The sequence below is a fragment of the Brachypodium distachyon genome, chromosome 2 (genome assembly GCF_000005505.3).
Source record: "Brachypodium distachyon strain Bd21 chromosome 2, Brachypodium_distachyon_v3.0, whole genome shotgun sequence".
Lineage (NCBI taxonomy): Eukaryota > Viridiplantae > Streptophyta > Magnoliopsida > Poales > Poaceae > Brachypodium > Brachypodium distachyon.
The window spans coordinates 46,350,577-46,377,304 of NC_016132.3; the positions used below are offsets into that span (position 1 = coordinate 46,350,577).

At 43.4% G+C, this 26,728-nt stretch overlaps 2 protein-coding genes, 1 long non-coding RNA gene and 1 pseudogene across 3 annotated transcripts; 2 read left to right on the forward strand and 2 right to left on the reverse strand.

Moving 5' to 3' along the window:
* Positions 1-684: 684 nt before the first annotated feature.
* LOC100829296 (putative receptor protein kinase ZmPK1) lies at positions 685-3,494 on the reverse strand. Its single transcript, XM_003569486.4, has one exon. The coding sequence runs from the start codon at positions 3,258-3,260 to the stop codon at positions 876-878; it is 2,385 nt and encodes a 794-aa protein (XP_003569534.1). The 5' UTR covers positions 3,261-3,494; the 3' UTR covers positions 685-875.
* Positions 3,495-9,197: 5,703 nt separating this feature from the next.
* LOC100826751 (putative dual specificity protein phosphatase DSP8) lies at positions 9,198-11,280 on the forward strand. The gene is given in 6 exon segments (XM_024458849.1): positions 9,198-9,295; positions 9,707-9,899; positions 10,584-10,706; positions 10,816-10,909; positions 10,994-11,076; positions 11,155-11,280. Coding segments are annotated over 6 exon segments (717 nt in total).
* Positions 11,281-19,978: 8,698 nt separating this feature from the next.
* LOC112270758 lies at positions 19,979-20,680 on the reverse strand (annotated as a pseudogene).
* A 2,139-nt stretch (positions 20,681-22,819) lies between these two features.
* LOC112270805 lies at positions 22,820-24,252 on the forward strand. The gene is made up of 3 exons (XR_002963180.1): positions 22,820-23,293; positions 23,393-23,475; positions 23,774-24,252. It is a non-coding gene; the product is annotated as an uncharacterized LOC112270805 (long non-coding RNA).
* Positions 24,253-26,728: the final 2,476 nt, after the last annotated feature.

Consider the following 26,728-nt stretch of genomic DNA (forward strand, 5'->3'; position numbering starts at 1 on the left):
TTCACAGGTAATCGCCCAGTATATGTAACATCCTAAGTTCCGTCTATGTAGAATTGTAGATACTTAGCTTAACTCCTGTACTCAATTGTAGTTATGGTTTATGTCTATTTGCTTATCTTCAAAGAAAATTGACCAATGTTGAGCAAACTATTGTTGTTTCGTGATTGTTTGCAGAACTGGATCTGTTCTTATGTTAATGTCTGGCAGTAGCATCAAGCTATCAATGTCCTTGCCTCGGTTGGTGCCGATGGGTAGGATATTACCGGTTCTCATCTTTCTTTGTCAAGTTAAATTCATATAATGCTTACTACTTGACAAATGGCATTGCCATCTGTTGAAGATTCTAGTGTGCCTTGAAGGGGACTATGCAAGTTAACAAGCTCTGCATCGAGATGGCTCATGGAGGCTTGTTTGCCACGTGTAAACCATTAAGAAGATGCTGCTTTCTGAGGTGACAAAACAATTTCCTTGCACGCCACTACAGATATTCATTTGCTTTGCGTTTGTAGTTCCCTATTGATGAGGAGACAAGAAAATGGTGTTGGTGAAAATGAAGCATATAACTTTGCCGATAGCATTTACGGAGATGTATTACTGACTCGTGCTTGCGCCCTTCTCCCTAATTCGACCATATTTTTCGAGAAAAAGAAAACATTGCTATTATGAGAACACTTGATGTCAATATGCAATGAAGTATCAGTTGAACGTACTATTTTTATTCATTGCATTTAAAACAGAAAACCTGCAACATCTATGATAAGTTTATGCAAATGGGCAAGCCAATACACTCTTTCCATCTTATCTACTTTTTCTTATTAGCCTATATCACCAACGAAGCTTTGCGTGCATTGCCCAAATTTTCCATCAATTGCATGTCAATATGAATAGGCGGGATGGTCTTCTTCTTCACCATCGTATGACCTGAGAGCCTTGAAAATTTCATCCATTGTTGGCCTCTTGCTTCTGTCTCCAAGGCATGAAACAGCTATCGTCACCATTGCGATGGCCTGCTCTGGGTCGAATTGCCCGTGTAGTCTGGCGTCCACAAGATCAGTGATACTCTCTGTAGCCAGAATCTGTTTGGCCTCCTGGATAAACTCTGGAAACTCCACTTGTCTTCCGTTGAAAATTACACCACTTGAAACCCTAGTTCCAGTCACAATCTCTAGAAGCACAACTCCATAGCTGTAAACATCAACCTTTGCATTGATCGGCATATTCAATGCCCATTCTGGTGCCATGTAGCCCATTGTGCCTCTCATATGAGTGAAATTGAAACTAGTGTTATCTCGCTTTGCAAGCTTGGCTAGTCCGAAATCTGCTATTTTGGCATTAAAATCTCGAGTCAGGAGTATGTTTTCTGGCTTCACGTCACAATGGACAATCCACTCGAGGCATTCATGATGAAGATAAGCAAGACCCCTTGCTGTGCCCAAGGCGATCTTGTACCTCTGGCTCCAACTGAGTAGACTTTCAGCACTTCTCTCACCAAAGAGGTACTTGTCCAATGACTCATTCTCCACATACTCATATACTAATAGTCTGTGTGTCCCTTCTGAGCAAAACCCCCTCATCCTGACCAAATTTATGTGATTGACCCTTCCAATTAGAGTCACTTCTGCCCAGAATTCCTCCTCTCCTTGGTGAACATTTGTAAGCTTCTTTATGGCCACTATTTTCTTATCTTCAAGTACTCCTCTATACACAATGCCAGCGCCCCCTCTCCCAATCTCTTCCTTGAACTTTCCAGTTGCTTCCCTCAATTCTCTGTATGAAAACCGCCTGAACTGGTTTGTTATCATCCTATATCCATCCTCCATTGACTTGGGCATGTTATTCTTTTTGAAAAAAAGATACCAGCCAGTCACAATAACAAGCAGCTCTAGAGATCCCAATATTGCAGTGAAGACATAAAAGTATATCCACTTTATGTTGTCCTTCTTCAGTCCATACATAGTTGCCGATCCTAGCATGATGTCAGACCCATTGGGTCTGCAAGTTAGGCTTTCTTGTTTGGGGATTGATGCTGAACTATTGAAACTATTTGGTACTTTCATGTAGTTATCTCCACTGAAATATGGGTACACCTGACCATTGTAGAGCAAGTCTTTGGTGTAGCACCAACCATCCCCACCCTTGTATGTGAACGATATGCATGATCTGCTGTTCAGGCAAATGTTCCAACATGCTTGAAATGAGATGGATTGATTAGAGCCCAGATCAAAGCCATAGAAGTCTGCATGAGGTTGCTTAACAAATGTGAAGTCCTGGTATGGTTGGTTGCTGCCAAATGTGAATGTCGTTTTGCATCCTTTTTTCCAATCTGTTGGATCAACCATCACATGTTCTGGAGGACATCTACATTTAAGGCCTTCTGAGTAATCACAAAGTCCATTCTTACCGCACAATCCGTGCACATAGCACATCTGTATTACAGCCTGCCCTGTAACCACCCAGTTCCCTGTTGATGCATTCAAGCTGTACAATCTGAAATTGCCATCATAATCCATTGTAATCCTCCTTTTGATCCCAGGACCTGAATCCGAAGCTTCTATTTTAAACCCATCACTTGACACAAAATTACCTCTGTCATCGAGGAATGCTACCCTGGTGCTGTTGTATCTATTGCGTCCATTTGTTAGTGCATTGTAATCTGGACTAGGCCAGTAGATGCTTGTAATCTCTGGGCCATCATACAGCAGTCGCAGGACATTGTCGTTGTCAAAATAGAGGTGATGGTAGCCAGAGACTAACCTTGTGTCTTTCTTCAGGTTCTGCCAAGGGAGCAAGGTGTCTGTTGGTGAATGAAAGCTCTGCCACACAATATTATTGCCGAAATCTTTGATAACAAGGTTGCCGGTGTCGAGGAGGGAAACAGTTGTGGGCTTGCCTGAAGATGTCTTGCTTTCCCATACCGTCGAGCCATTGGTATCTGTCAGGACCAGGTTTCCATCCTGGTTCAGCGATATCCTGGAGCCGTAAAGGTTCACTGGGGAGTAGTAGCCATTCACCGCGGAGTAGGGATTCGCTGTCCAGACGACGGTTTTCACGGCGGTGTACCAGATGGAGAAGGTGAAAGCGTTTGCTCCAACTTGATGGAAACCACAAGAGAAGGTGGTATCTGATGAGAGGAGGAATATTCTGTCATGATCCTCCGCTCTTATGTGCGAGCCAGTGGTCATGGTCTGCCATGGGGAAGCACAAGAGCAAAACTGGAAGGATAGTGATGAAAGAAGCGCTAGAAAGAGCAGCGCAGCCATTTTTCTCCTTTCGAGGAAGTTCTGCTTGGCTATGGAGGCGTAGGGAGAGGTATGGTAGAATTAGGTTGCTTTGCTGCTTGATTAGATGACGATGTGCATTAGCACATAGACCAAACATGGATGCTGACTTGAACTATTGAAAAGTAGGCTGAGAAGGCAAAATCTGTATACGGACCAGAGTGTACACATTGTATTGCCATAAGATAATTAGTTTGCATGATGTCAGCTGACGGAACATTTGCATTTCCTTGTGTGCAAAGAGGGACTACAGGATAACAGGTAACCAAAAGTATCCTTTTCCCCTTTCACAAAAAAAAACCCTCTTCCAGCTTCTATTTTGTGCCACAACCAGGTGGTTATTCTTGTATTCTTCTTTCATGTTAAAACGATAGTTATGTCAAATGATCTTTGAGCGTTTAAGTGCCAGTTAACATTTACAAAAGAATACATAAAGGAGGGATCAACCAAAATTAGTATTACCCCCGTCTTGACGTCCTAGAAAGTATCTCAAACTTCTCATACTTTGTCACATATGGAAGACTAGAAATACGAACAAGTACTGGACTACTGTTGGGGATAACTAAAACTACCGAGTAGTACTGATGTAGCAATATACTGTATCATGGCTGCTCATCTAACGATAGAATATGTGCTCGTGGAATTTTAATAACTGGTAAGTTTCAAGAATCTTATCCGCTTGATGTGACTAGAAGCGCTTCGTTTTCAATCCAAGTTATTTTCTTCGGTGAAAGAAACCACGATTTCAATCCGAACTATGGACGGCGTTGAAAGGGTAAATCACATGCATTCTTGGACTTGTCTACTTAATTCCTACAAATGTGCTGTAGTCTCTGATTGCATAATTTTTCTATTTCATATATAAATTCACGTTACTTAATTGGGGGCGGATGAGGTATATAATTCTAATGTTTGCTTCGGCGTTTGAATTTTGCGTAATGTGTCCAGATATTTTCCTTCGTAGTATCGTCTACAATACCTGAAATTTTTCGTTTCGCAGTCCGCAGTCGTATCAAACATTAAAGATGCTAATACTAGTTTGGACGTGTCATGGTTATAGTATCTTTATTGACTTGGCCTACCAGCTAGTACTAGTTCGGCCCACCCGACGACTTGCATTTTAGTTTGTCATTTATTCCTTCGCTGAATGTTTTAACATCCTTTCCATGTCGATGTGCCATCATCTTTACCTTAGTGGGCATCTTGGCAGGAACCGGCATCTCTGGATTTGACCTCGAGTCATGGACGTTCACATGGAGTATCTTTTGTCTAGTGTAAGACTAGTCACCGCGGAAGGCAAGGAAGCACGCGGTATCAATATCGGTAGTAGTTATTTCCCGAAAAGGATGTACCCACAGGTTTAGACTAAGGTTAGTCGTATGTAATGTATCCGTTTGCTTCCGTATTGATTGGTCCCCTGGTTTATTTTTGTATAGAGTCGGTATGCACTTGGTTTTTCCCCCTTGAAAACCAAGGATCTAGGATCTTCATTAAACAATCTCAACACTAGAGAAACCCCCTTTCAAAAACAAGAAAATTAACTATTTCTTCCGTTCAACAAAAGATGTCTTAAATTTATCAAAATTTGAATGTATCTAGACATGACTTAGTGTATAGATGCATTCAAATTTGGTTAAAGTTGAGACATTCTTTGTTGGACGGAGGAAGTATGTCTGTTTTAAGAAATTTTCAGCCATTTTCACTAGCATGAGTTGACGATAGCAGCTTTGCAATCAAAGACAACTTAGGTGTTGTTGCCCGCAGACGGAGAGTCATCAAAATGAGAACACCCCTGTCCCCCCCCCCCCCCCCCCCCCCCCCCACACAGCAAAGCCCGTGCGGCTGCAGCGGCGGCAGGGGCTGCTTTCAGGGCGGACCCAGTGCAAAAGATGACTGGGAGCACTCTTAAGAAAACTTAGCCAAAACTAGATAATATCAGGAAGAATGGGAGCCTTTTAACAAACTGAGTGGGGCTTTAAAGGTAAAAACATTGTGCTCTGGATCCGCCGCTGCCTGCTTTGGCTTCGCTGGTAGCGGTCGGTGTGGCAGTTGCCTTCGGATCCGTGGCTTCCTGGCTGCGGTGGCCGGCCATGTCTGCATCCTAGCGACGGCGAGGTCTGCTTCGACCGGCTATGTCTGCTTCCTGCCTTCCTGGAGGCGTGTGGCAGATCCTGGCGGCGGGCAGCCTGTTGGCCGTGTCCTGGCGATGGCGTTGTGGCAGATCCGCGACATTGGGGCGTCTAACTCCCCTGCCGCTTGGCTCCCCTAGGGCTGCGACAGGTTGGATCCTGGCGAGGCAGCATGAGAGGCGAGATGCTCTCCGGTCCTCGCCGAGAGTACCGTTCCCATCTCCCTATATATTTGCTTTTAAACGGCAAGCAACGGTTGCTGAGGTTATGAGCGAAGGTCCTCCTATTATTGCTTTTAGGAGGGCAATTATTGGTGCGTGGCTGATTACATGGGCGGAGCTGTGCGGTTTTCTAGTTTCGATGCACTTGCTAGACCAACCTAATTTGCTTTAGTGGGTTTTGTCCACGCCTGGTTTGTTTTTTGTGAAATATTTTTATCGTCCTCTCATTAATTCCAACGGTAAGTTCCGTAATAAAGTTATTTGGAAGCTGAAGGTGCCTCTTAAGATTAAAATTCTTGCTTGGTTTTTATGTCGATGGATAGTCCTCACTAAGGATAATCTAGCAAAAAGGAACTGAAATGTTGCAGAAAATATGTCTTCTGTGATCAAAGAGAGGCAATTCAACATTTGTGTTTGGAATCTCCCATGTCGCGCTTGGTGGGGAGAGCTTCCTTTGTGACATTTAGTTACCGATCGTGATGGCCGTCGTAAATATAAACGGTAAGTAAGGTCCCATGAGGAGTCGAAGAACATGTGTGCCAATGAAGAAGATAAATAATTGTGGCCGTCGGCGATAAAGAACATGTGTGCAAATGAAGAAGATAAATAATTGTGGCCGTCGGCTATCGCCACCGGCCCACGACAATGAGGAAAGAGAGGAAGTGAGGCATAGGGTTGTTTTTAGGAGCCTAGTGCCGCCGTGATGCAGAGCGAACGAGACACTTCCAGGGTGTTTGGTAGCCCAGCCCGCATCAGATTTGCACCCGCAATGCAAATATAAGGTTGTTTGGTTTCTTGGGCCGTGATAGGTGGTTGCAGCCCGGCTGCAAAAAAAGGGCCTCTCAGCCTGCAGCCCGTGTACGCCCGTTCTGGCTGTTTTTTTCGTGCACGCAGAGGGGATCGAGATCTCATTCGCTCCGAACTCGTCGTCCGCACGCAGCCGGCCGCTCGCCGGCCAAGCGCCGCCCTCGGGCACCTGACGTCCGTGTAGTGCTGCCCTCTCGCCGCCCTCGTGCCTCCGGTCATCCGCGTGCAGGCCTCGCGTCGTCCAGCGGCCACCTGCCACCCTCGCGTTCGGCGGCCGCGCGCCGCCCTCGCTGTCCACTAAACGCATGGCGCCCGTCGCCGTCGTCCGGTCGCTCACTGTCTACCCATATTCTCGTCGTCCACACCGCCGTCGTTCAGTCCTCTTCCTCCACTTGCGGCTGCAGCTCCAAGAACCAAACAGCGGGCTGCAGCTCGGAAATGCACCAGGGAGCTTGCAGCCTGGCTGCTGCACCCTCCGTGCCGTGCGAGCTGTAGGCATGAGGGCAACCAAACACCCCCTTCCTTACTAGGACTTGTGATTATTGAGTTTTGCGTCTTCGTCCTCCCTGTCGCCTTGTTTGGCACCTATTTTTTTTAGGTTCTTTTTAGTGTTTTATCTCTAGTGTTCGGGGTAAAACCACCCTTGTCACGTGCTATTGTTTTATCTTGTGTTTGGGACACAGCGCTCGCATTTCAACATAAAACAAGTGAGATATAGTACCCGGCCACAATGCAAGGGAATAGAGCTCGTATTTTTACATATCGCATCTAGTAAAATAGGACAACGTAATGAAAATAAAACAAGAACATCACAGGTTTTGATCATTGTGCTTTTTCGGGTAATTCCATGAAAAATAAACTACTCCGTACTTGGCAAAGTACCCGATTACAAAAAATAGATATCAAGAATAGGCAAACAATGCATTAGTAAAGGCAAGTCTCAAACTGTAGCTCAAATTATAGTATCTAGAAACCTGAAGACCCAAACCACAAATAATACAAGAGAACCCACGCATAATCAAGAATTAGAAACCTGAAGACTCGTTCGCTTAATCAGCAGTATGTACATGCAACTCTCAAACACTAGCTCAAGGTTATGGTATCAAGAAACCATTCATCTCCAAGAGAACCCACACCCAATCAAGAACTAGAACTAAAACTATAAAAATAGTTAGGACCGGACTATGTGCCAGCCGTATGGCATTTATCATAGCCAACGTACACTTCCCGCGCGCGAGATCCTTCCCCGGTCCGTTCGGTCAGTCCGAGCGCGCAGCACCCGCGCACCTCCTGTTTCTCTTTTTCCCACCCATGCATGCACGTAGAAGTGAGAGGGGGCTGCAGCATCAACACGTGCATTCAAAATTATCTAGAAAATTTAAAAGGTTGTGTAGCTCGAACCGTGTATCCAATCAATAATCTGTTTTCATAGTTGACTTCGTGTCGGCGAGGGCTTCAAACAAGATCCCGGTTGGATATGTTTCGTTGACTTTTTTTTCAGCTCAAAGTTATCAACCATAAGCATGTGAGTTACCAGACCTATTAACGATAAGTTACCAAATTTCAACCTACACTAGGGTTTGCTTTTAATGTTTTTTCTAGAGCTCCAAAGTTATCAACCAGCAATAGCTGAGTTATCAGCGTATTCACGATTAATGCTATATCTATCTAGACATGTTTTGGCTTTTTTTTCAATATTAAAAGTTACCAACCAATACTATGTGAATTACCGCGTCATTCATGATTGTTTCGATGCTGCATCTAACTAGACATGTTTTGGTTCCTAAGCTAACCACCAATGCTATGTGAGTTACCGGACTATTCGCAATAGAGTTACAAGCTTGGAAACCAATCTCACTTTATTAGTTTCTGATATCTTTTTTCAAAATCAAGTTACCAATTAGTAACAGTATGAGTTATCATACTATGCACAAGTAGTTATCAACATCAAGATTAGAACTCAATAGATCTCAATTGGTTATGTTTTGAAGACGTTTTCTTAAGCTTAAAAGTTATCAGGCAGCTGATACATGAGTTACCGTACTATTCAAAAAAATAGTTACCAACTACAAACCTACGAGCAGTAAGATGTAGAGTTAATGGGTTAGGGTATTCACAAGTAGTATCAGCTTCAACACTAAGATAAAACTTATGTATTTCTAGGCAAATACTATGTCGAGGAACTACATCAGCTTCAACTAGATTTTATCTCGAACAATGGAGTAACTATATCGATATTGAGATGGTGAACGGTGACTTGGACAGCCGGGTAACTACATTGGCATCATGATGATAATTTAACATGAACAATTGTATAGCTACATGGTGCAATGATGATAATTTTAACATGAACAACCGGATAACTACATTGGAGCCATCATGATAACTTTAACATTAACAGCCGGGTAACTGCATTGGTGCCATGGTGAACTACACCGGTGCCACGACGAACTCAAACATAAACAAACAGAAAACTACATCGGTGACATGATGATAACTTTAATATGAAGATCTAGATAACTACATTGGCGTCATGATGATAACTTAATATGAACAACTGGATAACTACATCGGTGCCATGATGACAACTTTAAGATGAACAACCGGATAACTACATTGATGCCATGATGATAACTTTGACATGAACAACCGGATAAGTACATTTGTGCCATGATCATAACTTTGACATGAACAACCGGATAACTACATTGGTGCCATGATGATAACTTTCACATTAACAGTCGGGTAACTGCATCGGTGCCATGGTGAACTACACCGGTGCCACGGCGAACTCAAACATTGACAACCGATCGAGTAACTACATCGGCGTCATGGTGATAACCTTAACATGGATAGGTCGGTAAATACACCGGTCCCATGGTGAGAATTTTAACATGGAAGTTGAATAAATGTTTTAGTACTACTGTGAGTACTAGGATGCATGTGGTTATTATAGCCCGAGCAGGTGGGTAATTCCATCAATGCCATGGTGGTGGTCACTGTGACTTGAACACCTGGATAACTACATCAGTGACATGGTAATGACTATAACCTAAACTGTTGGGTAACTACGTCAATGTCATGGCGGTAACTATAACTATTCGTCTCAAAATAGAGTAGCATAAGTCAATGCATCAAACAACATGTATCTCATTGAATATTCATCACAGAGATTGGAAGTGCATGGTTGATGAGTAAGGCAATGAAGAGGAGATGCCACGGATCAACCACTCACTGCAACTACAAGAATAAATCTTGTATCCCCCTTCAGATTTCTACTAGAGAAATCTAGAGGGCTAGACGAGCATGTGAGGAGCAGCGGCCTCGGCGGCAAGTTGGTCCCCTACGTCAAGCGTGTGGCGGCTGAGATTTGCGCGAGGGCCCTCTTCTACCCTACCCTGTTCGTGAACATTGGGCGCAACGTCATAAATCCGGATTACCATTGGCTTGATCGCATTGACCAGGTGAATTTTGTGCTCCTACTTATCTCTGTCCATTTCTATTGGAAAATATTCTCTCTCTACGTTGAGGAACAGCAAGGCACGGGGGAGCAATCAGAGGAAACAAATGCTTGCAGATTATGTTGAGGAACAATTTAACAAGTACCTGACCCATGAGTTCCATAAAATTGCAGGGGGCAGACATATTTCACAACAATAAACATTGGGATTTTGCTACCACCATTGGTTTCCATTGCCCATAGCATTGTATCCCCATACATCTTGATGCAATATGCACTATACTCGATCTTGAATCTTAATACCAGATACCACTGCTCCAATAATGCATACCACCATGCAATATTGGTTAGACAAAAACATTGAAATTGCTACTAGGACGTTACACCAGCTGCACACTGTCCAGCAACAGTACTTCAATGTTACCCTGTTTAGCACCTTGATCAATCTCATGATCAGCTCGTAGGGTATTTTGCATTTGTGATCCAAGATGGTGCAGTTTCCAATGGAAGGGCTTCTTAAGCCGCACCATGAAATTGACACCGAAGAATAGTAGAAATAAATTGCCATTGAAATACGGATTAACTTACAAGTAATATTGCGAGCTTTTTATTTGAGAAAAAAACAGTGCAAGTTTTTTAGTTAACTTTGACTTTTGATGACTAATTGTATTTATGTACCAATCTCCAGGATATTTTTCTAGGGGCAGTCCCTCTTCCTGGTAACGTGCCATTGTTGAAAGAACTCGGGATCAATGCTGTCGTCTCACTCACCCAATCATACGAGACTTTGGTTCCAACATCGACATACCAGGTGACCACTCCTCATCATCAAGATAAACCTCGTATATTGACAAGGGATGAATGATCAATATTGCCACTCTGCCAGGTTATATACACCTAAGATATTAATAAATTTTCAGGCTCATGGGATCCAACACCTGGAGATGCCAACTACTGACTACTTATATGCTCCTCCTCAAGAGGAAATTTGTGAAGCATTATATTTTATCCACAGTAAGTATCTAGCTACAGGCTTACCTCAGTTCTGCATCTCCTCAACTAGAGTTAAGATATGATTGTTCTTTTTTTCCTCTTCAGAAAATGCGCGACATGGTGGTACTACTCTTGTCCATTGCAAGGCTGGAAGAGCTCGAAACACTACCGTAGTTCTGTGCTATTTGGTATGACAAACTTCATTGGTCTGTATATATCAGATTTGTTGTTTTCCTTCTATGTATTCTTACCTATGTAACTTGCAGGTTAAGTACAGGAAAATGACTCCTGAAACAGCTTTGCAGCATGTAATGTCTATAAGGCCTTAAGTGAAATTAGCAACTTCGCAATGGAAGGCACGCAATCCTATCCGACAACTTTATACTTCATGAACAATACTTACTATGTCTTCATATAACTGGCACTTTTGACTGGTGCTTAGGTTTTTAGGCAGTCAAGTTTTACTTGTGATGTACTACATGGCTACTCTTTCGTCTTAGGATTATAGGATGTACGCAAGCACACAACTCTGAGCTCTCATTCTGAACCTTCTTTAACTGGTCGTCACACCTAATTAATGCTACAAATGGATTGACACTAGGGTCCAATATACTGCAGCTTCCACCCATGAGCACATGGCTTCACTGCCTACTTCGTGCACATTCACAAATCAGCGTGTCCAATATACTGCAGTTTTCTTTTTGTCATAAATGCGTTTTGAAATAAATTATGGATCATTCTTTCTTGATTACTATTTGGAGGTTCCATTCAGTAGAGAGAGTTAATAATAGGTAATCAATAATCATTTTTTTAGGGGAACAATAATCATACTTTGATTTTATGAGATTCAGTAGAAGAGGATTGCAACCTCTTCGTTTCTGAGTAATGAAATTCCTTTGCCTAACTACAGTAAGGAAATACTCCCTCCGTTCCTAAATATAAGATGTTCTAAATTTGTCCCAAGACAAACTTCTTCAAGCCTGATCAAGTTTATAGAAAAGTCTATCAACACCAACAACTCCAAATTAGTTTTATTAATTCTGTCATGATATATATCTTCATAGAATACTTATTTGATATTGTAATATTAGTTTATTTTTCTATAAATTTGGTCAAACTGTAAGAAGTTTGACTTAGGACAAAAGTAGAACATCTTGTATTTAGGAACTGAGGTAGTAGCACATCTCACCTTCGCAAGAGCTTCTGTGTGTAATTATGGTTACAGATCAAAGTCAAAGAGTAGTGTTTTACTCACTTATGAAAGGAGCTCAAACAACCCACCCAAGTCCATCATCACTCCAGTACCCGCAGGCCTCCTTGAAATTGCCAGCGTCTTCCCTCCTAAGGCCCAAATTTTTAAGGGATTTTTTAGTCCAGCAAAATGCATTTAGCACATAATTTTGCAATGTTCATATCAGTTTCGGGGGGGGGGGGGGGTGGCGATATTCTGTGGATACTGATATACTTTCTCATTTCTTCTTTGCCACAGGCTGTTGAATAAGTTATGAAATCAAGTGTGCTAAATTCTGGTGAAGAATTTATCACAGGTTCAAATGTTGAGGGCGCTGGGAAGTATGCTGTTGATGTGTGTCCTGCCTCAGTGGAGATGGTTTTAGCCCGTTACAAGCCCACCATGTCTATGACATCCAGCCAAATGATTGAGAACTACCAACAACTTCATACCATTTTGCTGATTTGGCTTAGTTGGTAGATTCACATGTTATTTTCCCACTCGTGGATTAGTAGAGTGAATAATCAGCATTAATTGCCCCAGCCTGCCGAACGCCCCTGGAGAGGAGATTTGAGTTCGCCCGAATGATTGCCAATCACCATGACTTGTTGACCTAGCTGTAAACTTGTAAATCCTGCTGCATGTTATCCATTCTGCTTTGTTCTGGTCGTTGGGTAAATGGTTACTGGCCATAAATTTGCTCTACGGATATCAGGTTTCGCTATTTGAAAAGTAAATGTTGTAATTTGTTGCCTTCAAGGGGATCAGGTTCTGCTATGTGTTGTATTTATTCCATTTTAGGGATCTGTTTAATGTGTTTGGTCAAGAACTTCATAGATGCATGCATACAAACCTGAAACAAGAGATTATCAGCATACCTTTATTGCAGGGTGATATCCACCGCAAATTCAAACAACATAATATATTGAAGCACAAAGGCCTTCCATGCACCAAAAATTCATGCAACCAGTGTTCATGCCATTTCCATATCCAGCACACGAATATGGTTCATGTATGTGGGAAGAGCTCTTTTACGGTGATTGGCAAGTACTTCTCAGTATTCCTGCATGAATTAATTCCATCCGTTGATTATCAGATTACCCAGCGTTCTAGTCTTTCAGAATCTCAATCCGTTCCCCTTCCCCTTCCCCGACCCTCCCCTGCTCGACCCCCTCCCCCTCTGCGTCGCCTGCGCGCCTCCTCCCACCTCGCACAGCCGCCGCCTCCTCCCCTCCCCCTGGTGCGGCGCCTCCCACCTGTGTTATGAATGCGACAAGCAAGAACGAAGAACGAAGAAGAAATCACAGCACAAGGACACACGGATTTAACGTGGAAAACCCTCTCAAACAACAAAAAGGAAAAACCACGGGCGTTGGCCAGCGAAACTTCACTATATGGGAGTGTTTACAACGCCAGGGAGATTTCACGAACTCAACTCGTGCGAACTCAGCCCAAAACGGCGACTTACAAGAGGTATATATAGCAGGAGCATTAGGGCAACTCAGATCCGTAACGGGCACACCGGAAGTTCCACATATTCTTGAATATCCGAAAGTTCCGCAATTTCCCGAAAAGTAACAGAGAGCGCCCGGAGGTTCGGCCGGAAGTTGGGCCGGAACTTCCGGCCCCTGGGAATTTGGATCAGAATCCAACAAACTCCACCTTGAGACAAATTCCTCCTTATAGCAAATTCCTCCTTGTAGCATGAACAACAACAACTACTGAATCAACAAAGAAAACACTTTCGGCGCCAACAACCACTAGGGGCTAAACAGTTATACCAACTAAGCTTGAGCATAGCTCAAACTTAGCAATAGGAATAGGCTTTGTCATCATATCAGCAGGATTATCATGAGTGTTGATCTTGCATACCTTCAATTTACCTTGTGCAACAACGTCGCGAACAAAATGGTACTTGACATCAATGTGCTTGGTTCTCTCATAGAGCATCGGATCCTTATTAAGGTAAATAGCACTTTGACTGTCACAAAACAGGTTAATGCAAAAAACATCTTGACAAATGTCAGCATATAAACCCTTCAACCAAACAGATTCTTTGCAAACTTCAGCAATAGCCATATATTCTGCTTCGGTTGTAGATTGAGCAACAACTAGTTGCAGTGTTGCCTTCCAACTCACAGCACATCCACCTACCGTGAACACATAACCTGTGAGGAATCTCCTCTTATCCAAGTCGGCAGCAAAATTTGAATCCACATAGCCAGCGAGTCCCTCATCAGTCTTGTCAAACTTCAAGCAAGCATTGGATGTGCCACGGAGGTACCTGAAAATCCACTGAACAGCTTTCCAATGTTCTTTACTGGGATTAGCCATGTAACGACTGACCAAACTCATAGCATATGATAAATCAGGACGTGAACAAACCATGTCATACATCAAGGAACCAACAGCACTAGAATAGATAACTCGTGACATATACTCAATATCTTTATCAGAAGTAGGACATTGCAATGCTGACAACTTGAAATGAGAAGCAATAGGAGTACTAACACACTTTGTAACATGCATATTAAAACGGCGAAGTACTTTAACAATGTAACTTTGCTGACTAAGAAATAGCAACTTAGATTTTCTGTCCCTTTTAATTTTTATACCTAGGATTTTCTTAGCAGCACCAAGATCCTTCATCTCAAATTCACTACTTAGTTGTGCCTTCAAAGTAGTGATTACTTTCATGCTCTTGGCAGCAATTAACATATCATCAACATATAACAGCAAGTATATAGGTGATCCATCAACAAATTTAATGTAGACACAACTATCATACTGAGATTTACTAAAGTCACGTGAGATCATAAATGAATCAAACCTTTTATACCACTGTCTAGGAGATTGCTTCAAACCATAAAGGGACTTCTTCAACTTACACACAAACTCCTCTTTACCAGGAACTATGAACCCTTCAGGTTGGTCCATGTATATTTTCTCCTCAAGCTCTCCATGCAAAAATGCAGTCTTCACATCTAACTACTCAAGCTCAAGATCATGCATAGCAACAATACCAAAGAAAGTACGGATGGAATTATGCTTTACCACTGGAGAGAACACATCATTATAATCAATACCTGGTATTTGACTGAAACCTTTTGCCACTAACCTTGCCTTAAACCTCATAGGCTCATTAGGAGACAGACCCTACTTTCTCTTGAAAATCCACTTGCAGCGAACGGCCTTCTTTTGTTGAGGCAAGGGCACAACATTCCATGTGACATTCTTCTCAACAGATTGCATCTCCTCTTGCATGGCAGACAACCACTTCACACGGTCGCTGGAAACAACTGCTTCATTTTATGTGGCCGGTTCACTATCATGCTCCACCTGTTCTGCACAACTCAAAGCATAATAAACAAGATCACACTCTTCAATTAAACGTGGGCGAGGACCTTTATTTCTCTTTGGACGGTCAGCTGCAATAGATCGTGTGGGTTGCTGCAAAACAGGTGGTGAGGGTGGAACAATATCATCATTATCATTATTCCCATCATCATTACCATGATCAACTTGAGCATCATCGCTGTCAACAATTTCATCAACGTGTTCCACCTGCACTTTAAGTCTCTCCTCTTCAATGCGAGAGGCATCAGTGGACAAAGTATTATGATACATAACTTTTTCATTAAAGACAACATTCCTGCTCAGCAAAATCTTTTTAGTTTCAGGATTCCATAACCTGAAAGCTTTAACTCCAGAACCATAGCCAAGAAAAATGCACTTAACAGCTCTACGCTCTAGCTTTCCATTATCAACGTGAGCATAAGCAGTGCAACCGAAAACTCTCAACGGTGAATAATCAGCAGGTTTACCAGACCATACCTCAATGGGAGTTTTCTTGTCAAGTGGAATCGAAGGTGACCTGTTTATGAGGTAGCATGCGGTGAAAGCTGCTTCAGCCCAAAAACGCCTGCCCAACCTGCATTGGACAGCATGCATCGGGCCCTCGAGATGATGGTTCTATTCATGCGTTTAGCCATGCCATTTTGCTGTGGAGTACGGGCAACCGTATAGTGCCTAACCACACCATCATTGCTGCAAAACTCCTCAAACTCATCAGAAATAAATTCACCACCATTATCAGTACGCAAAATTTTTACCTTCCTTTCAGTTTGCTTTTCTACCATAGCTTTCCACTTCTTGAATGCACCAAAAACATCAGATTTATGTTTCAGAAAATAAGGCCAAACTTTTCTTGAGTAATCATCAATAATGGTAAGCATGTAATTAGCACCACCAATAGAAGTCTTACGGGAGGTTCTCCAAACATCAGCATGCACATAATCTAATATGCCTTTGGTGGTATGAACGGAAGAAATGAACTTAACCCTTTTGTGCTTACCATAAACGCAGTGCTCACAAAACTGAAGCTTACTCAAGTTCCAGCCATCGATGAGCTCTCTCTTGACCAACTCTGCCATCCCATGTTCACTCATATGCCCAAAACGCATATGCCACAGATTCGCTTTTGCACAATCATCAGAATCATTAGTTGTAACGGCAGCAGCAAAACCAGGCAAAGTGCTACCTCTAAGAACATATAATTTGGCAGAATTCATATCACCTATCATGTGAATGAGTGAACCTCTAGATACCTTCAGAAGTCTACGCCCTCCGGCGTACTTGTACCCGTCACAGTCCATGGTACTAAGCGAGATCAAATTTCTGGCCATGCTTGGTATGTGCTTCACCTCTTTCAATGTGCGTGTCATGCCATCATGGGTCTTGATCTGAACGGACCCAACGCCAACAATATGACAAGGATTGTCATTGTGCACACGCACAAAATCTCCAGTCTGCATAGACTGATAAGAACTGAACCAATCCTTGTTACAACAAATATGAAATGAACATGATGTATCAAGAATCAATTCATCATCACGGGAAATACAAGAAGCAAGAACAACGAGGCAATCACCTCAGAGCTGTCGGTAGAAACGACAGCGGCCTTACCATTACCATCGGACTTGTCTTTCGGTTTGTAGGTACCGTTCCTTTTCTTCTTGTTCCGCAGTTTATAACAATCTTCAATGACATGATTATTTTTCTTACAATACATGTATAACTTATCTTTTCCACAGGACTTTGAATGAGCTTTTCCGTACCGGCTTTTATCTCAGTTGCCATAGTTGTTGTTCCTCTGCTCAGTCCTGCCACGAACCTGCAGAGCTTCTGCCTTTGACGACGACCCATCGGTCTGCACCATAGACTTCATCTTTTCTTTTTGCCTAAGTGCTTCTAAAACCTCATTAAGGGTTAGAGAGTCATGGCTATAAAGAATTGAATCGCGAAAATTTGTATAGGAACTAGGCAACGAGCATAAGAGTAAGATGGCTAAATCCTCATCATCATACTTAACCTCCAAAGCTTGCAAGTCAAAAACTATCTCTCGAAAAACAGTTATATAAGATATTACTGATCCACCTTCTTGCAGCTTATGGGTGAACAACTTCATCTTAACATGCATCTTACTGGTTAGATCTTTAGACATGCAGATCGATTCCAATTTCAGCCACAGGGCTGCTGCGGATTTCTCCTCCAACACTTCCTGCAAAATATTATTGGACAGATGAAGTTGAATCAAAGACAACGCCTTACGATCTCTGCGTTTCTCTTCGGGAGTCCACTCCTTTTCACCCTTCTTGCTGAAGGAATCAAGCACTTCATCCAGATCTGAAGTTTGGGCGAGAATCGCCCGCATGTTCACTTGCCACAACGAGAATCGTGTGGTGTAGTCCAGCTGCGGCAGGTCGAACTTCAAGGTAGACATGTCGCAAACCTTAGGCGGAACCTGGGGCTCTGATACCACTTGTTATGAACACGACAAGCAAGAACGAAGAACGAAGAACAAATCACAGCACAAGGACACCCGGATTTGACGTGGAAAATCCTCTCAAACAACGAGAGAGAAAAACCACGGGCGCCAGCCAGTGAAACTTCACTATATGGGAGTGTTTACAACGCTAGGGAGATTTCACGAACTCAACTTGTGCGAACTCAGCCCAAAACGGCGGCTTACAAGAGGTATATATAGCAGGAGCATTAGGGCAACTCAGATCCGTAACGGGCACACCGGAAGTTCCGGTTGGAGGCCAGAAGTTCCGCATATTCTTGAATATCCGGAAGTTCCACAGCAAGTTCCGCAATTTCCCGAAAAGTAACAGAGAGCACCCGGAGGTTCGGTCGGAAGTTGGGCCGGAACATTCGGCCCCTGGGAATTTGGATCAGAATCCAACAACCTGCTCCCCTCGCGCTGCCGCTGCCACGTGTTCCGCTCTCGTCGTCGCCTTCGGCTCCGACCGCGCTGCTGTCACCCGCGCGCTCCCCTCGCGCCGCCTCCCCCCGCCCCTCCCTCCGGCTGGATTCGGGCCGCCGCCGACCACCCCACGGCCGGATCCGGAGGCCCCAGCCCTCCTCGAGCCTCGCCGCACGCGGCCCTGGCCGCCGCCGGCGCCCGAGGTAAGTTTGTTCACCAATATATTGTACTCCATGGTTGTTGATTTTTAATAAATTGGTAAATGTACCATATCCTCTATTTCATAGTTCACTGAGATGTTGATGATTCAATCTTGTCCCGTGGAAAACAGCGTTTTCATTAGAAAATGTATCTTCATTGAAACTCAGATACCTTTGTCTAGTTGCTATTTTTGGCAGCCCGATTGAGTATTGAAGTAATAATGCCGATCAGTGTTTTCATAAACTGACTTTGAATTGATCTCAAAAAGTAAGCTGACTTTGAATTGCATACCTTGCTTCTAGTGGCTATAACCTTCACATTTGAATTGCAGTATCTAGAAGTAAGAGAGAAGCAATATGATGAGAAGGTTTACCTTGACTTGTATACGGAGATACAGTTTAACAGAGTACTTGAATGATTTCTCTTGCTCTAGAATTTTGGATGTGTAATTAATTACTAATATATTTTGATATGTTTCAGGATTCTTCCCCCAAAACACCAGCATTCCAAAATATGATGGTGTAAGTGGTCTTGTAGTCATAAAATGAGCTCTTGGTACAACTGATTTTTCCTGGAAAAAAACTGATGGAACCAAACCCCACAACAAACAAGGAGGCCAATGTAAACTATCTGGGCCCTGCTTCGTTGGAAGAAATGGCCAAGTAGTGCCCTGTTCAACTTAAAAGCTTTATTGTGCTTGAAATGAAAGTGTGGTTAATTCCATGAATCTGTGCTATGTTCAGGCAAATCTACCTTGTTGTAGGCCCAGCTGGACCAAACAAAGAGTGTCTACTCAAACTCGAGTATGCACAGTTTTATGGCAGGGGTTGTGGATGGACATGTTCAGGACTTGTCGAATGTTGTGCGCGAGTATTCAAGCACCATGTTATCTTAATAAAAGATCGCATTCCCCCCTTCTCGTTGGGTGGTGAAAAATTATGAAGTTAGTTGATTATTGCGGAAAATATCTTTATTCTGTAAGATTTGAACAGCTTGTGAGTTGTGCATACATTCATGTCCATCTGTAGATGGCAATATATAAAATTCTCATTGGAGACATACAGAAGTAAAATGGCCTGATGAGGGCTGGTATGCTTACTTCGATTTAACTTTCACCGAGGACCAATATAAGGAGTAGATGTATACCCTCTCCTAGGATCACATGGCAAAAATAAACAATTTCTGTATCAAGTTCCCCCCGTGTGTTGCTCACTAATTTTGGCTATTAACGGGCACTCCTTGTGTAATTCAGATTTCAGACTACTGAGATGAACATCGGTATATATCTATCCTCTGCAATGTCCAAATTTGTGTCAATCGATACTCTATGATAGAATCGTCACGAACTCACGATGCCTAACCAAGTACAGCAAAATCAATTCAAGTCATTCTACTGCACGGCTTTGCAAGTGGTCTTGAAGAAGGTGATCCTGCCCTGGCGAAGGTTGTACTGTTGTACATGACCTGCATGTTCTGCTGCTGGTAGTTGCCGTGGATGGAGACCCCGTCCGTCTTGCCCACCATGAGGCACATCATCCTGCTGGCCCTGTCCTCTACTCTACGAACATCTTCTCCTTGTCCAGCCTGAGCCACTCCCCCTCGAATGCCAACGACACGGGCGGCGCGTACACACGGCTCATGGGCACCCCTTCCGGCAGGATGAAGCAGAGGTCCCGCCCCAGGTCGGACCCGGACCCTCGCGGCAGCCTGATCTCCTCCTCCAGGTCGCCCACCATCTCCTCGTACAATGACTCCTCCAGGAACGTGATGGTGGACGCGATGTCGATGATCATCCCGTACGCGTCCGGCCCCATGCCGCTGCTGTCGCCGTCGGCCGAACCGGACACGGGCGACTCCAGCGCCCCAGCTGGACCGGGCATCGTCCGTTGATCCTGTTCCTCCTGAAGGACATGGCCCTGTCGCTCGCCGATGGAGATCCCGTCGAGGTTGAGGTAGTAGTAGGACGGGTAGCGGGAGCTGGTGGACATGGGCACGACAACCCACTCCGATGCTTTGTGGACGGCAGCGGCGGCGTCTGCGCCAGGACGAGCCTCCCGGCGCTCCTGGACACGAGCGGGGGCAGGCAGTACATGTACCTCCGCACCGAGAGCTGGGAGACCACGGAGAGCGCCCCGGGCCGAGGCCCACGACCTCGGACACCTGCGGACAACAGCGGAGTTGGACGTGTGCACCACTAACGCCAACGGAGTGCTCGGGCACAAAATAGATTAGACGGTCATTTAATTCCTTTTAGTTAAAAATAAATCGATAACATTAGTACTTTTATTTTAGTACTTTTTATTGCTCCACCGTTGGATCAACGAGGTTGGACGGTTCCTAAAATCGCCAACCATTGTAAAACTTGTAATGTAGGAAGCTTACTCATCTGCCAGGACTAGGCAACAGCTAACAATTATAATATTCAACACAAGGATAAAATTACCTGCTAGTTCGTGAAACCATAGCAGCAACATCATCTTGATATACCTCATGTTAAGATCCAAAAATCCGCTATCCTAAGAGGAGTTGTAATGTTCACTGAAGCATGAGAGAAAGCTTAAAGACTTCTTTTATTATATTGCTTGATTTCCAATGACATACATACTGTCCCCTTTGTATGGAGGACTGATTTCATCCTAAGAAACATACTAAAAAGACACTCACGGTCGCGGGGAACCGCAAGGAGCTTCCCACACGGTCGAAGCAAAGTGTGGGTGTGGGCGCTAGCCGCTGTGCGTTCTGTCCGAAAAAACAGAAAATTTGTTCCTAAAACTTGGTAAGTTTATGGAAAAAGAAAAACAGAAACCCATATGAATTTTTTGGAAAGTTTTATCCAAATAAATTGAAAGTTCCATCCTAGAAATTTTGGAAGTTTGTCAAAAATAATTGGAAGCACATCCCAGAATTTTCAAAGTTTGTCAAAGAAAATAGAGTGTGTTGGTACAAATTTGGAAGTTTGTCAAATCAATCTTAAATTTTGAAAGTTTTCAGAAAACTGGAAGTTAATCTCTAGAATTCTGGTTAGGGAATTCTAGCTTTTGTTATTTTAGAAGAATATAAGAAAAATACAAAAGAGCAAAGAGCAAGAAGAAGTCCGGTTAAAAAAGGTTGGGCTACCTTGATCGGGAAAGACTCGTTGGGGTGGGAGGGAGAGGGGAATGCATGTCAGAATTCAACCTATATACGCGGAGCTCTGTAAAATAGGCGCTCCCGAAAAATATCTTCTCTTCTCCTAATATATGATCATAGTTCTCTTTCCCCGAGTCTCTAATCTACCAACCCCAGTAACTCTAAATTAATTTTATTAAATCCGTAAATGATATCTTGGAAATACTTTCCGCCAATCATACCTATTTCCGTAGTATGCTTATTTTATATTTTAAATATTAGTGTATTTGTCTACTCCATCCGATTCATATTAATTGTCGAAATATTACATGTATATTTGGACATTTTTTAGACATAGATACATCCATATTTGGGAAAATTTGAGACATTTAATATGGATCGGTGGGAGTATCTAAATTATCAAAATAACTTTTAAAGTTGATTACTCAAAAAACTCATTCAAACTTTAAGAAATTTGATTTAAGATAGAATTAGAATATTTTATAAAAAGGAACAGATGGAATATAGTAGATAACATACACTAGTATTTGGCCCTGCACCACTCCTGGTGGCCTTGCACAACCTTTTATTGCATAGAGAGAAACCCAAGTTGGCTCAGATACAAATTCTTTCGGCAATGAATCCTACGTAAACAAGATTGGTCAAAATCAACCATGTATGTGCTTCACGAGTACAGGAACGAGCAGACGAACAGTCATTAGGTAGGCTCAATCAATCAGGAGATCTTTGAAGAAAAAATGTGTTTACCCTGTGAGATTTAAATGTACTGGAAGGCAAACATCTAATTGAATATTAATGGTAAGTCACACAATTTGTACAAAACATAGATTTTACAGTATCAAAATATAATTTTCAAATTTTAATCTAAAATATGTAACAACTCAAATGATGGTCCATATAAAATTAAGCCACACAAATGCGAGGACCCAACTGCTAGTTGAAAAGGTATCAATCGCCGAGCAACAAACCTGAGACAGAAGATGCTGTAAAAAAAACAAAAAAAACGTAACATGAAGTAGTCGATATGCCTAGCCGATCTTGGGAACAGAAGTGACGATGTGGTTGGCGTCATAGAAGAGGGCGACGCGCTTGGGGTTGAACCCGGTCGGCGGCGGTTTAGAACCGTGGAAGAAGACGCGGACATCAGGCCTGCTGTCCGTGATCGCGAACGCTGCGTCCATGTAATCGCAGCCCACCAGTTCTGGCCACGGCGTCTTCTCGTCTTCACGCGGCCCGGCAACCTTTCCTCCTTCCATCCTTCGTACTTTTGATCGAGCCCCACAACACGAAATTAAGGAGAAGCGGCAAACACGAGCAGATCTTCCTTCTTTTTTCTGCAAAAAAGAAGAAGAAGAGAAATACGCAGATCGACCGGCACTTTTCTTGGCTGCCTTTCGATCCCTGCTCATATATTTATGTTGCTCGCACGCGAGTTCGACTCGGACTCAACACAGATGCAACCCGACCTGAACGTTGCACTCCTATTCTAGTCGGATTGGGCGCTGTATTTGCCATTGGCCGGTAAAGAATTTAGATGCCAGCCATATGAGTGTAGATCAATTGTCTCGGAACTATGGTGAGTCTGAGTATAGCATAGGCAAGTATCTTGCTACAGCCTTACCTCTGTTCTGCATCTTCGCAACTAGAGTTGAGATATGTTTTTTTTTCTCTTCAGAAAATGCGCTGCATGGTGGCACTACTCTTGTCCATTGCAAGGCTGGAAGAGCTCGAAGCACTACCATGGTTGTGTGCTATTTGGTATGACAAAGTCTGTTCATTGTTTTCCTTCTGTTTATGTCTTGCCTGCGTGACTTGCAGGTTAAGTACAAGAACATGACTCCTGAAACAGCTTTGCAGCATGTAATGTCTGTAAGACCTCGAGTGAAATTAGCACGTTCCCAATGGAAGACATGCAATCTTACCCTGCAACTTTATACTTCATATCAGATTCAGATCACAAAAACAAAAATGAAAATGAAAGGAGTAATTATTATTCAAGTATCTGCAAAATATTCTGTGGATACTGATATACTTTCCCACTTCTTCTTTGCCACAGGCTGTTGAAGGTTTTAGAACTAACATTTCAGTTGAGACATCAAGTGTGCTAAATTCTGGTCAAGAATTCATCACAGGTTCAGATGTTGAGGGGCCTAGGAAGTATGATGTTGATGTCCCTCAGTGGAGTTGGTTTTAATCCGTCACAAGCCTATCATTTCGATGACATCTACCGGATGATTGAGGACTACCAACAACTTCGTACTCCCTTCGCGTATTAAATCGGTACCAATTAATATGAAATGGAGGGAGTACCATTTTGCTTGGCTTACCTGGTAGATAAATTCACATGCTTATTTTTCCAATCGTGGATCAGTAGGGTGTGAATAATCAGCATTAGTATTTCCCAGCCTGCCGAACGCCCCTGGGGAGAAGAGAGATTAAAGTTCGCCTAAATGATTGCCAATCACCATGACTTGTTAACACAGTTCTAAACTTGTAATGTCAAATGTCTGCTGCACGTTCGCCATTCTGCTTTGTTCTGGCCGCTTGGTAAATGGTTACTGACCGTGAATGTGCTCCAGATCCGGTTTTGCTATTTGAAACATAATGTTGAAGTTTGTTGCCTTCATGGAGATCAGGTTTTGGTTTGTTTAATGTGCTCTCTCTTTTCCTTTTAGGAATCTGTTTAATGTGTTCAGTCAGGAACTTAGATGCATGCATACAAACCTGAAACAAGAGATTTTCAACATACCCTTATTAAAGGGTGAAATCCACTGCAAACTTAAACAACATAATATATATTGAAGCACAAAGGCCTTTAATACACCAAAAATTCATGCAACCAGTGTTCTTGCGCACCTATTCTATACACACAAACATCATATCCTATCCAGCACATGAATATGGTTCACACATGTAGGAAAGTTGCTCATCTGCCAGGACTTGGCAACAATTATCCAAACATTCAACACAATACAAATTATCTGCTAGTCAGTGAAACCATAGCAGCAACGTCATCTAGATATACCACGTGTTGAGATCCAAAAATCTTCTATCCTAAGGAGTTGTCAATGTTCACTAAAGCATGAGAGGGTTTGAGGCTTAAGAACTTTTTTGAGAAGTCACCAGGGGCAGGATGCCCACCTGAGCTTGTAATTAAAAGAAAATTGAAAATCATTCATCGCGGTCGTTTGAAAAAAAAAACATTCATCGCCGAGCAGCAAACATAAACATGATAGATAACTTGTTGGAAAAAAACATGATACATATAACACGAAGTGTATCTCGACTATTCTATATGGAAATCAATTAGCTGGTCGATATGCCTAGCCGATATTAGGAACTGAAGTGACTATGTGGTGGGCGTCATAGAAGAGGGCGACGCGCTTGGGATCGAACCCGGCCGGCGGCGGTGCAGAGCCGTGGAAGAAGACGCGGACATCAGGCCTGTTCTGCATGATCGCGAACGCTGCGGCCATGTAGTCGCCGCCCACCAGTTCCGGCCACGACGTCTTGTCGTCGTCACGAGGCCGGGGAACCTTTCGTCCTTCCATCCTAGTGTACTTCCGAGCCGCCAACGCAAAAGGGGAAACGACAAACACAGCAGATCTTCCTTCTTTCTGCAAAAAAAAAAGGAGAGGAGAAATACGCAGATCGACCAGCACTTTTTCTTGGCGGCCTTTCAATCCCTGCTCATATGTTTATGTTGCTCACACGGGAATTCAAGCTCGGATTCAACACGGATGCAACCCGACCTGAACGTTGCAGGCCTGCGCCCGTGCGTTTCGACTACGACACGGCAACACCTATTCTAGTCGGATTCGTCGCTGTATTTGCCATTTGGCCGGTGAAGAAATTAGCGGCCAGCAGTGTTAGTTATATTCCCTCCGTCCGATATTGAGTGCTGAAATATTAGATGTATCTAGATGTATTTTAGATATAAATACATTCATATTAAATTATAGTCACTTAATATGAGACGGAGGGAGTATCAATTATCTTGGGATCAAGATGATTATAGCATACGTGTCAAAAAAACAGATGATTGTACTTTGGTCTGAGTTCTTTGGAGAGTAAATTTTACAATTGCATGTATTTCGTTAGGATTTCCTAATGACCACAGAGTTCATCGCATGTTTTGTTGTACTCCCTCCGTCCGACAAAGAATGTCTCAACTTTGATTAAATATGAATGCATCTATATACTAAGTCATGTCTAGATATATCCAAATTTTCACAAACTTGACACATCTTTTGTTGGACGGAGGGAGTATATGCTTTTTCTCCTGTAGTCCAAATCTCTCGGTTTAGTCAATTTGACGGCGATTCCGACAATCTTGGCCCACATGTCAGTCTATCCGTGGGAAACAAAAAAAATTGAACATTTCACTCGACACGCCAACTGCTAACGGCACTTGAGCCGATCGGACGACCCACTTTCTCGTACTGCCCTCTCTCCTGCTGCTTGAGCCTTTGTCCTCAGCACTGGTCTCTACCCTCGGTGGCAGCGGCCTCTCTTTCCACCGGCTGGAAGAGGCAGCGGCGGGTGCGGTCGGGCGGCGCGCAACTGGGGGGTGTGGGGCGGTGGTGAGGGCGTGCAGGAGGGCCGGCCATGGTGAGGGCGGCGAGCGCGGTGACGGTGCGAGGATGCAGCGACGCGCGCGAAGACGAGTGCGGGGTTGGGCCAGCGGCGGCGGTGGCCGAAGGTGGCGGCGGGAGGCGGAAGATGCACTCAGGAAAAAGGAAGGGGGCGTGAGAAAAAGTGACGTGGCACGGTGATGAGAAAAATATCTCCTGAAATGATAGCTTGGAAGATTAATTTAGGTCTTTCCTAATCTAGGTGTCCAAGCAGGGACACTACTGAAGAGATTCTTTGGCCTTTGCCCCTAAAAATGAGTAGGGTTTATGCTGAAAATGCTCTTAACTTGTTGAATTACAATCACTTTGGAGAATGTGCTCAAAAAACTATGCTTACCCACCCATGTTACTTACAAGCGACCCACCGGAAAAAAAAA